Source organism: Macaca nemestrina, chromosome 6 (genome assembly GCF_043159975.1).
Source record: "Macaca nemestrina isolate mMacNem1 chromosome 6, mMacNem.hap1, whole genome shotgun sequence".
Lineage (NCBI taxonomy): Eukaryota > Metazoa > Chordata > Mammalia > Primates > Cercopithecidae > Macaca > Macaca nemestrina.
The window spans coordinates 64,210,026-64,226,399 of record NC_092130.1 but is presented as its reverse complement, the minus strand read 5'-3'; the positions used below and the strand labels follow the sequence as shown (position 1 = coordinate 64,226,399).

Genomic DNA, 16,374 nt, shown 5'->3' with positions numbered 1-16,374 from the left:
CTAGAAATGCAGGAGCATGAGTTATAGGACAGATTTTGATGAAGAAAGAAAAAATTGGAAAGAGTTCAATTTCTTTCTTCCACTCCAACCCCATGTTGTTCTAAGACACAGTGATTCCGAATAGCCTCTCTGGAAATATCCCAGAGTACTGAGAAATAAGCTAGGTTTTGAAGCTGTAACCAGTTCGATAACATGCCACCCTGTATTTGCTTTCTCTCTACCTTTCCTTAGTTTCCTTTTGCCTGCATTCCTACTCCCTTGCAATTATAGTTCCCAATTGAGCATGTATAATAGTTAGGCTTATTTTCTAGAAAAGTCAGGCTAATACAGAATGTAATAAAAGGTGGACTTCATAAAAGTTTGCAATGGATATTTTACTTGGCTGGCAAGATGGCCGAATAACAGCTCCAGTCTGCAGCTCCCAGCCAGACCAATGCAGAAAGTGGTAGTTTCTGCATTTCCAACTGAGGTACCTGGTTCATCTCATTGGGACTAGTTAGACAGTGGGTGCAGCCCACAGAAGGTGAGCAGAAGCAGGGTGGGGCATTGTCTCACCCCGGAAGCGTAAGGGGCCAGGGAACTCCCTTCCCTAGCCAAGGGAAGCCGTGAGGGACGGTGCCATGAGGGATGGTGCCATCCGGCCCAGATACTACTCTTTTCCCAGGGTCATCGCAACCTGCAGACTAGGAGATTCCCTTGGGTACCTACACCACCAGGTCCCTGGGTTTCAAGCACAAAATTGGGAGGCTATTGGGGCAGATACCTCGCTAGCTGCAGGAGTTTTTTTTGTACTCCAGTGGCGCCTGGAATGCCAGCAAGACAGAACTGTTTACTCCTCTGGAAAGGGGGCTGAAGCCAGGGAGCAAAGTGGTCTAGCTCAGTGGATCCCACCCCCATGGAGTCCAGCAAACTAAGGTCCACTGACTTGAAATTCTCACTACTAGCACAGCAGTCTGAAGTCGACCTGGGATGCTTGAGCTTGGTGGGCAGAGGGGCGTCCACCATTACTGAGACTTGAGTAGGCGGTTTTCCCCTCAGGGTAAACAAAGCTGCCGGGAAGTTCCAATTGGGTGCAAACCCACCACAGCTTGGCAAAGCCACTGTAGCCAGACTGCCTCTCTAGGTTCCTCTTTTCTGGGCAGGGCATCTCCGAAAGAAAGGCAACAGCCCCAGTCAGGGGCTTATAGATAAAACCCCCATCTCCCTGGGACAGAGCACCTGGGGAAAAGGGTGGCTGTGGGTGCAGCTTCAGCTGACTTAAAACATTCCTGCCTGCTGGCTCTGAAGAGAGAAGTGGATCTCCCAGCATAGCACTTGAGCTCTGCTAAGGGGCAGACTGCCTCCTCAAGTGGGTCCCTGACCCCCATGCCTCCTGACTGGGAGACACCTCCCAGCAGGGGTAGACAGACACCTCCAGCTGTCATCTGGTGGGTACCCTCTGGGACAAAGTTTCCACAGGAAGGGGCAGGCAGCAATCTTTGCTGTTCTGCAGCTTCTGCTAGTGATATCCAGGCAAACAGCACCTGGAGTGGATCTCCAGAAAACTCCAGCAGACCTGCAGAAGAGGGATCTGTTAGAAGGAAAACTAACAAACAAAAAACAATGGCATCAACATCAACAAAAAGGACACCCATGCAAAAACCCCATCTGAAGGTCAACAACATCAAAGACCAAAGGTAGATAAATCCACGAAGGTGAGAAAAAACCAGTGCAGAAAGGCTGAAAATTCCAAAAACCAGAATGCCTCTTCTCATTCAAAGGATCGCAAGTCCTCACCAGCAAGGGAACAAAACTGGATGGAGAATGAGTTTGACAAATTGATAGAAGTAGGCTTCAGAAGGTGGGTAATAACAAACTCCTCTGAGCTAAAGGAGCATGTTCTAACCCAATGCAAAGAAGCTAAGAACCTTGATAATATGTTACAGGAACTGTTAACTAGAATAACAAGTTTAGAAAAGAATATAAATGACCTGATGGAACTGAAAAACACAGCAAGATAACTTTGTGAAGTATACACAAGTATCAGTAGCTGTATCAATCAAGTGGGAGAAAGGATATCCGAGATTGGAGATCAACTTAATGAAATAAAGCATTATGACAAGATTAGAGAAAAAAGAGTGAAAAGGAACGAACAAAGCCTCCAAGAAATATAGGACTATGTGAAAAGACCAAACCTATGTTTGATTAGTGTACCTGAAAATGATGGGGAGAATGTAACCAAGTTGGAAAACACTCTTCAGGATATTATCCAGGAGAACTTCTCCAACCTAGCAAGGCAGGCCAACATTCAAGTTCAGGAAATACATAGAACACCACAAAGATACTCCTTGAGAAGAGCAACCCCAAGACACATAGTCAGATTCACCAAGGCTGAAATGAAGGAAAACATTTTAAGGGCAGCCAGAGAGAAAAGTCAGCTTACCCACAAAGGGAAACCCATCAGACTAACAGCACATCTCTCTGCAGAAACCCTACAAACCAGAAGAGAGTGGGGGCCAATATTCAACATTCTTAAAGAAAAGAATTTTCAACCCAGAATTTCATATCCAGCCACACTAAGCCTCATAAGCGAAGGAGAAATAAAATCCTTTACAGACAAGCAAATGCTGAGGGATTTTGTCACCACCAGCTTGCCTCATAAGAGCTCCTGAAGGAAGCACTAAACATGGAAAGGAACAACCAGTACCAGCCATTGCAAAAACATATGAAAATGTAAAGACCATCGACACTATGAAGCAACTGCATCAACTAATGGGCAAAATAGCCAGCTAGTATCATAAGACAGGATCAAATTCAGACATAACAATATTAACCTTAAATGTAAATGGACTAAATGCCCCAATTAAAACACAGACTGGCAAATTGGGTAAAGAAGCAAGATCTATTGGTGTGTTGTATTCAGGAGACCCATCTCACGTGCAAAGACACACATAGGCTCAAAATAAAGGTATGGAAAAATATTTACCAAGCAAATGGAAAGCAAAAAGAAGCCAGGGTTGCAATCCTAGTCTCTAATAAAACAGACTTTAAACCAACAAAGATAAAAAAAGACAAAGAAGGGCATTACATAATGGTAAAGGGATCAAGGCAACAAGAAGAGCTAACTATCCTAAATATATATGCACCCAATATAGGAGCACCCACATTCTAAAGCAAGTTCTTGAAGAGCCTACGAAGACACTTAAGACTCCCACACAATAATAGCAGACAACTAAAAGGACTTTTCATGGACATAGATGCCTATACTCCAGAGAATGCAGAAATGTCTTGGGTGAGGTTCTCATTTGAGGTGTGAAACTATTCACAGCATCACGCCTTTATAGAAACACGTGGCAATAAGAAGTAATCAGTCCATCATTGAAAATGAAGAGAATTAGAGTAAGTGGCCTCTGTGTCTACTGGAGACTTGCTTTTGTGAAAACCTTAAGAGGTCTGGGTTTTGTGTTCTAAGGAGGGTAGAGTATTTCTTTTACATACGTCACATTATTTAAATCGCATTAAGATCCAGAGGAACAGACATTATTCTTATCCCCATTACAGATTGAGAATGAGAAACTTGTTGAGGTTAAGTACTTTGTCCAAGGTTACACGGATTTGGGATTTGAGCTATCTTGATGCTCTTTTGCTCAAAATTCTGGCTGTATATTTTTAAGGCAATCAGAGGGTGAACTTCATTAGGGATTTGAAACAGTTTTAGTTGGTTAGTGGTTCTACTTTAGGAAAGGAATCAAGACCAAAGGGAAATGATTCAAAGAATGAGGGAACTGGGACCCTTTTAAGTTGCAGATGAGGTAATCTGTGTTTGGATCAGAGACCTATAATTTATGTAGATTCACATACATCTTTTTCAGATATGCATACATTGGGGACTGTAGAGTGTTGTGGAAGTAAATGTATTTGTATGTGTTCAACACATTGTATACTTGACTCAATTATCCATGTGGAGATTATTCACATTTAATTTGCAATCTGGTTTCTCCTTTCAGTTAGGTTGTTCTTGGGCTGCTCCAGGAATGCCAACTAATTTAAATAATAATTTAAGTAAAACATAATTAGGAAGGAAAATTAAATTCAATTTTTTGGCAGCTCTTGAATATTCTACTGCTGAAATGTAACTAATCCATCCACTATCTTTTAATTCACCAATGCCTTTTTAGTACCACAGGATTTTATTGCTTTCCATAGATTATTGCAGTAGTTTCCAGGTAGCCCTCCTGCTTACCTCTTTCCACTCCAATCATCATTCTGCTGACAGCAACCTTCAAAAAAACCAACTCCCATTGCAAAATTTCTTTGCTTCAAAACATTTAATGGATACAAAAAACAACTTAATGGCTACCCATTTCTCACCAGATTAAGTGCACATGCCACAACCAGTCATTAAAGGCTTTTTCTAGTCTAAATTCCTGTTCTTCAAACGTCAAACCGTCCTTCTACTCTACTGACCTGAAACACATTGCCTCACCCTCCACACCTCCACACCTCTGCAGACCCACCGCATTTGCCACCTGCCCTAGGAAGCTTTTCCTGATCTTACCTCTGATGCCTTTCACTGCTCCCACATCTGAATTCCTTTAACTCACTCCATGTTTTTCTCAAAGGCAGATCAAGGTATTTATGCAAACATGGTGTCTCCCTAGTCTTGGATGAGGTCCTTGACATTACTCACTGCAGCGATTCATCTCCCCTGCTCTGCAGTGTCAGACTCTAAAGAAGGGTGCAACAAATACTTGTCCATTTAGACTGCTGGCAAACCCTGAGAGCAGGAATTTTGGCCTTTTGTATCTCCCGTGCCTAGAACAGCGCTTGGTACACAGTAGGCGCTCATTCATTGAACATTGCTGAAGGAATTGAACGTACATACTACAAGCCCTGCAGATGCAGATACAGGAGGGGGTGATGGCACAGTGCTTAGGGTGGAATTGGAGGCACCACCTCTCCTGAGGGGTGATGCGCAGCTTCCTGGGCAGGCTCAGGGGAGCTGGCTGAACCGCCTGCCTCTCCGCAGGCCAAACGCTGGAACCCACACATTACCTATCCAAGTATGTACACACAGGCTCACTTAAATCTGCCCTATTAAAAAACTATACCCACACACGCACACACCACGTATCCAAGCATCAAGCATGTACACATGGGCTTGCTTAAACCTGCCCTATTAAAAATAATATATATATATGCACATACATACACACACATATCTATCCAGGTCTGTATATGGACTTGCTTAAACCGGCCCTATTAAACACACACACACACACACACACACACACACACACACACACACACACACACACACACACACACACACCTGTCCACGTACACACACACACACACACACACACACCTGTCCACGTATGTACATACATATATAATACATAAATACAAAGACATATATATGCACAGACTTAAGTCCAACACGATTGTAGTGTCGGGAGGACAACTGGGCCGCCCTCTCCGCCCTCCAGGACTGCGGGACAGGTCTCCGGCCGCCGGGGTCGCAGGAGCCCCAGAGCTCTAAAGCGGCCGCGGCGCGGCTTGGGCCTTCCGGCTTTCCGTCCGCCGCGGCCTCCATTGGCTGGCTTCGGCGCAGCTGACAGACGGCGGCAGTGCGAGAAAGTCGAGGATGGCGGTGCCGGCGGCGCTGATCCTACGGGAGAGCCCCAGGTAGCTGATCCGCTAAGCTCCTGCGGTAGCGGGCTCGCACAAGGCTGACCTTGCTGCCTGCCGCCTGGCCGCCGCGGCGGACCCGGTTGGGTGGGGTGGGCTGCCGAGGTCGCGACGCTGGGTCTGCGGAGTGCGTGGGGCCGTGTAGCGCCTTTACCTTCACGGTGGTCCACCTGTGGGGCTCACAGTGCGCTTGGCAGCTGAGGTCTGTATGGAAGCGTGTGGTCTGCAAGCATGAGGTCTGCGTCACTGTTTGCGGAGTTTGGTATCAGAAGTTTCCGGGCGCTGCCTTGAGTGCTGCTGAATCACGTGGGACGGTATTCCGTTTCCGATTTCAGTTCCCGTTCGGACCCTGTGGTGAGAAAGGCTCACACTGGTGCTGGACCAACATGTGTTAATACCCCTTTTAAGTCAGGATCGAATATGGGACCGAATTTTTGATTGGTAACAGAATCTAGCCTGGCTTTGGTAGCATTTGCTTTTGTTTGCATTTTAAACAAATTTTTAGTTAATTTCTACTTATGGTAAATTAAGCTGGTTGTCCATGGTGGTGACATACAGTTCCCCTTTAACATTATTTAAGTAAAAAAAGACTTAATTTGTGAAAAAATAAGTAATAGTGCAGGTAGTGTGTGGATACAGAAAAAGTACTGAAGTATATGGGCAAAATAGTGTTCGGAAATAATTTCTTTGTGCTTGAATTGGGCAGGAATCTTCCAGAAGAAAAGAGTTATTTTAAAGTTTTTCCTTCTTCCTGGATTCCTTTTGTTACCAGTGGAGGGTGTCCAGGTTCTTGGCGTCTTGAACAAAGAACTGGAGAAGACGCACAAACAAAGCGAGGAAAGAATGCAGAAATTTATTGAAAATGAAACTACACTCTACAGTGTGGAAGTTGCCTGAGCATAGGGGCTGAAGGGCCCCTACAGAATTTTTGGGAATTTAAATAACCTCTAGAGGATTCCATTGGTTACTTGGTGTTCTCCCTATGTAAATGAAGAGGATGAAGTAAAGTTACAAAGTCATTTACTCCGCCTATGCCCTATATAGAGGACATTTCCTGTCATAGCTGAAGTGTGAATCAGCCTTATGTTCCCAGCCTCCCGACCCTATTTTCCTGCCTCACTTTGGTTCTGATTGCCAGTTTCTTTCCTCATACCAATGTCTTGGGGAACACTGCTACATCAGTAAACAGTATCCAATATGGTGCAGTAAAGAATTGTTCTCATCACATCATTTAAAGTTGATTGTTACAGGACAGGTGCTGTGGCTCATGCCTGTAATCCCAGCACTTTGGGAGACTGAGGCGGGCAGATGTCTCTTTTTTTTTTTTTTTTTCCTGAGAAGGCGTTTCCCTCTTGTGCAGGCTGGAGGGCAATGGCGCCATCTTGGCTCACTGCAGCTTTCCCCTCTTGTGTTCAAGCGATTCTCGTCCCTCAGCCTCCCAAGTAGCTGGGATTACAGGCGCCCACTGCCTTGCCCAGCTAATTTTTTTGTATTTTTAGTAAAGATGGGGTTTCACTGTGTTGGCTAGGCTGGTCTGGAACTCCTTGCTTCAGGTGATACGTCCTCCCTGGCCTTGCAAAGTGCTGGGATTATAGGCGTGAGCCACCGCAGGACTGATTGAGCTCAGGAGTTAGAGACCAGCCTGGGCAACAGGGCGAAACCCATTTCTACAAAAAATACAAAAATTAGCCAGCGTTGTGGCCTGTGCATGTAGTTCTAGCTACTTGGGAGGCTGAGGCACGAGGATTCCTAGAACCCAGGAGACAGAGGCTGTAGTGAAGTGAGCTCATGCCACTGCACTCCAACCTGGGTGACAGAGCGAGACCCTATCTCAAAATTGATTATTATTGTAATAATGAAGTTGATTATTACAATCGAAAGAGGGTTTTAAAATAACTATGTCCTTAGTGACCCCAAATGATTTTGTACATAGTATTTGAAAAGTTACTTGCCTTGTAGTATTCTTTAAGTTTTTGGTGTAATTGCCATAATTGCTATTCCTCTCCTCCCACCACTTTCAGAGTTCCGTTTTTGGGTTAAGTGGTTATATAAACACTCTACTAGATTAATGCTCTTCCGCTGCAGAGTACAAGCTTTCCCTAGTACTTTGGTTTGCCCAAAAGCAAGAGAAAATTTGCCAAATGGACCTTTTCAGCAGAAGTAATTTTGGGGGCATCTTTTTGGAAATGTTCAGGTTGCCCTGCCCTTTTTGCTGGCTGTCATCTGTTTTTCTTTATTTCACTCAGATTTACCATACAGCAATCAGAGTTGTTGGAATGAAAACTTAAGATAACTATAGAAAGTACAGTTCAACTTGGAAAGCTCATTTTACAACTTTGTTTTATAATTTTCTTTAGCATGAAGAAAGCAGTGTCACTGATCAATGCAATAGATATAGGAAGATTTCCACGGTTGCTCACTCGGATTCTTCAGAAACTTCACCTGAAGGTTTGTATTTTTGTGTTTCCACACCTTGTAATCTTCCTTCTGATTTAATTGAAAGTCTGATTATTTGGAGAACTTTTTGCAAAGCCATAACTTTTCCAGTATGTTCTTAGGGACACTGGTTCTGTGGAAGATTTGATAATGTTTTGTGGTCAAAAGTTTGAGAAACTCTGTCTTCAATAAAGTTAAATTTTTTAAATTATGGAACTTTTCAGAGTATTTTAGATGCTAGTGTTTGTGGTACGTATGTGAGGGTGATTATGGCAGGTAACATTTTCCAAATGTGTTTTGACCTTGGATCTGTTTTATTTTGGTATGTATTTTGGGACTAATGTTCTACAAAATCTACTTTAGGGAAAAATTCTGATGTCTTGGTTTGATTTTTCCCCTTAAAAATAATTCTGTGTTTTTTTCTATCAACTAGTATTTAATCTTTCAGTTAATTTTGTTCTTCTTTCACTTTTATTTTAAGGGTATGGTTGTTTTGGACATGCGAATGCTTTGTAATTCTCTACCTGGCCCAATCCAAGTTAATTTATCAAGTTATAAAAATTTGATTCCATCTGACGTATTTATGGAGCACACACTAACTGCTCTATGCAGTGCCGGGTATCATCATCCTGAGAACCAAGACTCTTACTCTTTCCTCTTCTTTTTCGTCGCCAAGAGCCAGCCTCAAAACCATGCCTTTCCCCTTCGAAGTGTCTTTCAAATCCAAGTTCTCACAATTCTAGGTCAAATCCTTATTACCTGTTTTTTAGATGACAATAGTTACCTTCAAACTGATTTCCCTGCCTATAGTCTTCTTGTTTTCTACTGCTTCATAATACTATGTAAATTACTTTCTAATTTTTTTTTCCCTAAAACAAAGGTGGATTATAATTTTCACAGTGTTCAAAACCATCAGTGACTATCCATTGCCCCATGGAGAAAAGTTTAAAATGCTTAACATTGTGTACAAGTCCCATTATAATATGGTTGCAGTCTACAGTCTCATTTTGTAAGTGCTCCAGTTACACTGGATGGTGCCTATTTACTACAACATGCCATGAACTTTTTCAGCAATGTATCTATGCATATATTCTTTCCCTTGCCTATAAATGGCCTTCTTCTCTTTACTGAGTACCTGTTCATCCTTCAAGGATTTCACACTCTCAGGCTCAGCAATTTGTTCTTTCTTCTGTGCTTTAATTCATTCTCACCTAATTTTAGTACTGCCTCATAAGTATTTGTTTCATGATTAGAAGGCAACCAAATCCCTTAAACCTATTAATGGGTCTTCCTCTGGTTTTAAATATCTTGAGGATTATGTCTTACTCATCTTTATAGTTCCCATTCCTAATACATTGCTACTAGTATAGTTGGCACTCAGTAAATATTCTTAGAGTTAATTGTTTTCCTTGCTGTGGAAAACACAAAACAAACCTCAGTCTTCTATAATATATTCCTTTTTCTAAGGAATTTGTGATGTGGATGGAGAGAAAGGAGAAACTGCAATGATAGCAGCAACATTCTGTGGTATTTGCTATTCATAAAGTTACATTGGTTTCTTTTTCACTGGTGTGATGCTAATGGCTTTGTGTTACTAGCTCATCTAATCCTTACGGCAACTTGAAAAAGTAGGTACTGTGGTCATCTCTGGTCATCTTCATTTTATCTATGAGGTAACCAAGATAGAGACAGAGATTGGTTAAGTAACTTTCCCAAGGTCACACAGCTAGCTAGTAAGGCAGCTTGGCTCCGTAACTCTGTGCCTTATTACACGAAACCTCAAGAAAGGGTATAGAACATTTCATAAATTGGCCCAAAAGCGAATGATGTGGGCTATACAGATATTCTGCTTTATTTCTTGAGCTGGTGGGTGCTTGCTTGTGTGTAACAATATGGGACAAGAAACTCTTACACACATCTTTTGTTCTTCACACTGAGGGAGAATGGAGCACTTGCACAGAAAATTGTGATGTTTGTCTTTGACATTCTCAGTCATGTATGGAGTTGAGAATGAGTTAGTATCTATCTTAGAGTTAACTGAGTGGCTGAAGAATTCCATGGAGGAGCTTGAATGCTTTGTCATCAGAGGTAGGGGAGTGGAGAGGAATAGAGGTGCTTGTTGAAAAGTGAAGTTACCGGTCCTGCTGGCATTTAATGTCCAGGTACTTTTAAATAAAGAAACATGTATGTGAATACTTGCCTGCTAAGAAAATGTCAGGAAAGGTGTAATTGTTTTTCTCCTGTACAGTTTCAGGGGATCATCTTTTAGAAGGGCTCCTCTTTTGATAAGGGCTCTTCAGTCAAGTTTGCACTGCATTTCAGGATCTGCCAACTTTCTTTTATGTGCCCCGACTTCATCAAGTTGGCCTTTGCCTTGAGGCAGAATTCTTAGAATAGTGAAACTGAGGCAAGCAGATTGGTGAAGAGGTTTTGGGATTTTGTTGTGCCTCTACTGGTACTTTTATTTTACCAAGTTTGATCTGTTTATGGGCAGAAGATATGTTTTTGTCCAGACTGATTCCTTGGAATCCCGAGTAGGAATCAGTATGAGGGAACAAAGACAACTTAGGTATAGAATGTGGGCATGCCAGATTATGGATCTGGGAGTCCTCTTTGGCCATATTCCTGGCTCATCCTGGCATATACAAATACATGGATATTTTGTTTCTTTGTTTGTTACAATGTGTGGAGGCTGCTGCTGGTATTTAATGTCCAGGGACTTTAGAAATATTTTGCAGTGTTGGCCGGGCGCAGTGGCTCACGCCTATAATCCCAGCACTTTGGGAGGCCGAGATGGGCGGATCATGAGGTGAGGAGATCGAGACCATCCTGGCTAACATGGTGAAACCCCATCTCTACTAAAAATACAAAAAATTAGCCCGGCGTGGTAGCAGGTGCCTGTAGTCCCAGCTACTTGGGAGGCTGAGGCAGGAGAATGGCGTGAACCCGGGAGGTGGAGCTTGCAGTGAGCCGAGATTGCACCGCTGCAGTCCAGCCTGGGTGACAGAGCGAGACTCCGTCTCAAAAAATATATATATTTTGCAGTGTTTAGGGCAGTCCTGCACAAAGAATTGTCTCATTCAGCGTGCCAGCAGTTTGCATTGGGAAATACTAATGGAAGTCAGATGAACTTCTATAGCTGGGAACTTAGAAATAAACATTCGTGGCCTTTGCACTTCAAAAATAACTGTCACAGCTCATGCAATAAAAAAACTCATGTACTTGGCTTCATAGGAGAGACTTTGAGGCCCTCACACGAAGCCTGTTGAGGTAACAGTGCTGTATATCTAGTTTTGAGAGGTCATTTCTCTGGGTTCCTGACCATGGCACACTAAAAATAGCAAACTGGGGGTTGGTTTGAAGATGCTGTCATGGGGCATGTAGGCAGCTTTAAGAAATGACTGCTGATCATGAGATGAAATGGAAGAGTTATGACAATCAGACCCAAGAAACATAAAAGGACAGAAGTCTTAGATTTGTTTTTGCTCTAGTTAAAAATCATCCATGTATCTCAGCAGTTCTTTAGGATACATGAGCCCCTTAGCACAGGGCTCTGAGTCACCGCAAGATATTTGTTTAATCTAATTTATTTTGTTTACAAAGGTCTAGAAATGAGCATCATACATTTTATAAATTTACATCCACATCAATTTCTTTTCACCATGTATTTTCCTTTAAAGTTCTCATCTCATATACGAATAAATGAATCTTCTGTCAAGTATGAATTTTGAATGTCTGAATATGTGCTAATAAATTGCTATTTGTATTATAGGCTGAGAGCAGTTTCAGTGAAGAAGAGGAAGAAAAACTTCAAGTGGCATTTTCTCTAGAGAAACAAGATCTTCACCTAGTTCTTGAAACAATATCATTTATTTTAGAACAGGTATTTTTGTTGCCTCAAATTTTCTAACCATGATTTGTTTACTACATATTTGTATTGTTATGATATCTTTAACATTCTGTTTTTTTAATTAAAAAGTATGCAAGATGGAAGCTGTGAATATATTTTAGTTAACAATTTCAATGTAAAAATACCTGAATATTATAAAGTATTTGAAAATATGAATTGAGACTTCATTGATTTGAGACAGTTATGAAAGATTTTAATTTGTTAGTACTTGGTATAATGGAAAAATGGACGTATTTTACTTAAGATATTAAATGATTTGGGGGATGTATTGACTAGGCTGGTAAGACAGACATTTAGAAAAGAAGTATTGTCATGTTATGTGCTACTAAGCTGCCTTCTGCATCCCTTTTTCTCATCTAAATTCACTTCATGATTTAAGCTGCTATTCAAGGCTCATCTCCTTTACTTGAGCTGTGACCCCTTATACTTTCAGTCTTCCTTTATTTGGATTTTTAAAAATCCTTGGCTCATCACAGTAGAGCACACTGTTAGTCTTTCAGCAGTTCATATGTGTTAGTTATGCCTCCTTCACCAGATTCTAATTTGTGGGGAGCAGGATCATATTTTTGTGTATCTTATATAAGCCTAACACATTGGTGGGCTTAAAATAGATCCTCATAAATTCTTGTTGGTTGATTAAAAATAATATTTGTGAAATAAAAGTTTAAATAGTTTTGTAACTTCATGAGCATTTTAATGAACATATTAAGAGGACAAGCTGGCAGTTATCTACTACAGCCCTACATACATTATAGATCACAAAGATAAATGCGGTTCTAATTTTTGGTGGGTGTTCAGTAAGAGAAAAGGATCATTGAGTAGGACAGCATAGCATGGTGTTCCAGAATAATGTAAGGAACAGAACTGGCATCACTGTTAAAATTTTTTACAACTTTTAATTATATAGCCTGTAGAAAATTGATAGATAAGGTAATTTTGAGAAAGTGCTTCTTGGAAAAAAATTGTTAGTTGGGAAACAAAACTGTTGTATACTTATTTGAAATGATTAAGTGAAATAAATGAAATCTTAATTAGGTACTATTTACATAGCCAAAGCAAAGAAGAAGTTTTTTGGTTATTAAGTGGATTTAGGATTACTTAAAGCATAGGCAAAAATGAAAAAAAAAATCATCTTGAATAATTTAGGCCATTTAATCTTGAATCTTCCAGCTCTTGGTCATATATTTTATTATTTGTAAAATAACCAAAAATGTCTGTAATAGGACCATGAGGTTATTATTATTTTTTTTTGACTTAAGTCATTTAAAAATAATTTTGTACTTATTATAGTTTAAGGTTTCTGTATGAAGATGAGGGACATATGTAATTTTTTTTTCTTTTTAATAGGCAGTATATCACAATGTGAAGCCAGCAGCTTTGCAGCAGCAATTAGAGAACATTCATCTTAGACAAGACAAAGCTGAAGCATTTGTCAATACGTGGTCTTCTATGGGTCAAGAAACAGTTGAAAAGTTCAGGCAGAGAATTCTGGCTCCCTATAAGGTATAAAACATACTATCTTAAATATGTTTTTCAGTAATGTATGGCATGAATTATTACACCTGAAGAGTTTTTAAAGTGATAATATTTTGATTTGAGAGGTAGAGTCAGGCGAAAGAAACACAGATGCTCCTCAACTTACAATGGCCTTACATCCTGATAAACCTGTTGCAAATTGAAAATATCCTAGGTCAAAAATAGAGTACACTCTAGAGAATCAGTTGTTTACCCTTGTGATCACATGACTGACTGGAAGCTATAGCTAGCTGCCATTGCCCAGCATCACGAGAGAATATCATACATATTGCTAGCCCAGGAAAATAGAATTGCTAGCCCAAGAATTCAAAATTTGAAGTATAGTTTTTACTGAATACATATTGCTTTCACACTGTTATAGAGTCAGAAAATTGTCTGATATGGTCCCTGACTTAAGTTTAGATTTTACAGTGGTGCAAAACTATTGCAATTTCGACATACTTTTACTTTTGATCTCTTCCTGGGCTAGTGATGTGTGGTACATAGATACTCCTTTTTTTGGAGGCTTTTGAAGATGGCTGACTAGAGACACAGGACACTTCTCCACAAAGAAGAACCAAAATAGTGAGTAGGTAATCACACTTTAAATAAATCGTCTAAAAGAGAATGCTAGAGTTCAGCAGAGAAGTGACCGGAAACACCTGAGGAGAGGGAGGAGAGGTGGACAGCCTTGCTAGGATCAACCAGAAGCCTGGAGAGGCTCCTCAGTGTAGAGTTGGGGTAAGTGAGAGATCCCTAGGTGTCCACATTCTTGCTGCAGACTCCTGTAATCCTAACTGTGGGGGAGTTCTTGAACCCCATGGGCCCCAAGACTGGCACAGGGAGCTCCCTGAAGTTCGTGCAATGGCATTGCTCTAGAAAGGGTGCTCTTGCTGGATTCTATGCACCCCCTGAGTCTTAGGCAACTGGAGCATGGCTCCATTTTAAGAGTCTAGTCCCTGTCAGAAACAGAATAATCTTAAAATTTGTGTGAAACCAAAAAATAACCCAAATAGCCAAAGCAATCCTAAGCAAAAAGAACAAAGCTGGAGGCATCATCTTCCCTGATTTCAGCATTTATTACAAGGCTATAGTAACCAAAACAGCATGGTGTTGATATGAAAGCAGACTATATACCAATGGAACAGCATAAAATACCCAGAAGTAAACCCATGTATTTATAGCCAACTGATTTATTACAAAGGTGCCAAGAGCATACACTGGGGAAAGGACACCACCTTTAATAAATGGTGCTAGGAAAACTGGATAACTATGCAAAAGAATGAAATGGCCCTTCTCTCTCACCATATAAAAAATCAACTCAAAATCGATTAAAGACTTAAAGACTTAAACCTAAGACCCACAACTATTAAAATACTAGAAGAAAATAGGAGAAACACTCCAGGACATTTGTCTAGGCAAAAGTTTTATGGCTGACATTCCTAAAACATGGACCAAAAAAACCCAAAATAGACAAATGGAAGTATATTAAACTAAAAATCTTCTGTACATTAGAGGAAACAATCAACAAAATGAAGACCCAACCTGACAAATGGGAGACAATTTTACAAACTATTGACTTAGCAAATGACTAATATCCAGAATATGCAAGGAACTTAAACACCTCAACTGCAAAAGAACTAATCCCATTTAATGTGGACAAAGGATCTAAACAAATGCTTCTTGAAAGACAATATATAAATGGCTTATAGGTATATGAAAAAATGCTTAACATCACTAATTATCAGAGAAATGCAAGTCAGAACCAAACATGCCGTATCATCTTACCCCAGGTAGAATGGCTATTAAAAAGAGAAAAAAATAATGGATGCAGGTGAGGATGTGGAGAAAAGGGAACTCTCATATGCTTTTGGTGACAGTGTATATTAGTACAGCCATTATGCAAAAGCAGTATGGAGATTTCTCAAAAAACTAAAATTAGAACTACCACACAGTCCAGTAATTCCACTATTTGGTATATATTCAAAGGAAAGGAAATCAGCATATTAAAGAAATATTTGTACCCCTGTGTTTATTGCAACAGTAAGAAATCAACCTAAGTGTCCATCAGTGGATGGATGAATAAAGGGAATTTGGTATAATTACACACGAGAATAATATTCAACCATAGAAGAGAATGAAGTGTTGTTTGCAGCAACATGGATAGAACTAGAGATCATTATGTTACATGAAATAAGCTAGACACAGACAAATATAACAGGCACTCACTCCTGTGTGGTAGCTAAACAAGTTGATGTCATGAAGATAGAGAGTAGAATGGTAGTCAGCAGAGTCCCAGAAGGATGCATGGGATGTGGGGCCGGAGGGTGGATGAATGGAAGTTGGTTAATGGGTACAAACATATAATCAGAAGTAATAAGTTTAATGTTTGATCGTTTAGTATGGTGCTTATAGTTGACATCAATATATTGGTCATTTCAAAATAGCTAGAATTGAGGAAGTGAAATGTTCTGAACATACACAAATGATAAATGCTCATGGTGGTGAATATATTAAATACCCTGACATGATCATTACACAGTCTATGCATATAAGAAAATATCCCACATATCTCATAAATATGCAAAAATGTTATGTATTGATGAACAAATAGGCTTTGTATTAGATGATTTGGCTCAACCATAGGCTAATGTAAGTATACTGAACATGTCCAAGGTCAGCTAGGCTAAGCTGTGATGTTTGGTAGATTAAGTGTATTAAATGCATTTGTCAATTATTATGTTTTAACTTACAGTAGATTAATTGAGGCATAAGCCCATTGTCAGTCAAGGAGCATCTGTATATTCTCTAGAAGTCTTCTATGAGATATATGATTTGCACAT

General features: G+C 40.4%; 1 protein-coding gene and 1 long non-coding RNA gene across 10 annotated transcripts in view; one reads left to right on the top strand and one right to left on the bottom strand.

Annotated features, from left to right (window-relative positions):
* Positions 1 to 6,026, bottom strand: part of LOC105500007 (uncharacterized) — a 68,917-nt gene extending 62,891 nt beyond the window's left edge. For both annotated transcript variants that reach the window (XR_011624767.1, XR_011624768.1), the window contains exon 1: positions 5,825 to 6,026. This is a non-coding gene — a long non-coding RNA (uncharacterized lncRNA). The remainder of the gene's footprint in view (positions 1 to 5,824) is intronic.
* Positions 5,536 to 16,374, top strand: part of LOC105500004 (COMM domain containing 10) — a 269,943-nt gene continuing 259,104 nt past the window's right edge. For all 8 annotated transcript variants that reach the window (XR_011624763.1, XR_011624761.1, XR_011624762.1 and 5 more), the window contains exons 1-4: positions 5,536 to 5,667; positions 8,028 to 8,118; positions 11,879 to 11,989; positions 13,364 to 13,519. Coding sequence is in view for 4 of the 8 variants with exons in the window: in XM_024787126.2 (XP_024642894.1) it covers positions 5,627 to 5,667; positions 8,028 to 8,118; positions 11,879 to 11,989; positions 13,364 to 13,519 (399 nt within the window). In the remaining 4 variants the exon portion in view is untranslated. The remainder of the gene's footprint in view (positions 5,668 to 8,027; positions 8,119 to 11,878; positions 11,990 to 13,363; positions 13,520 to 16,374) is intronic.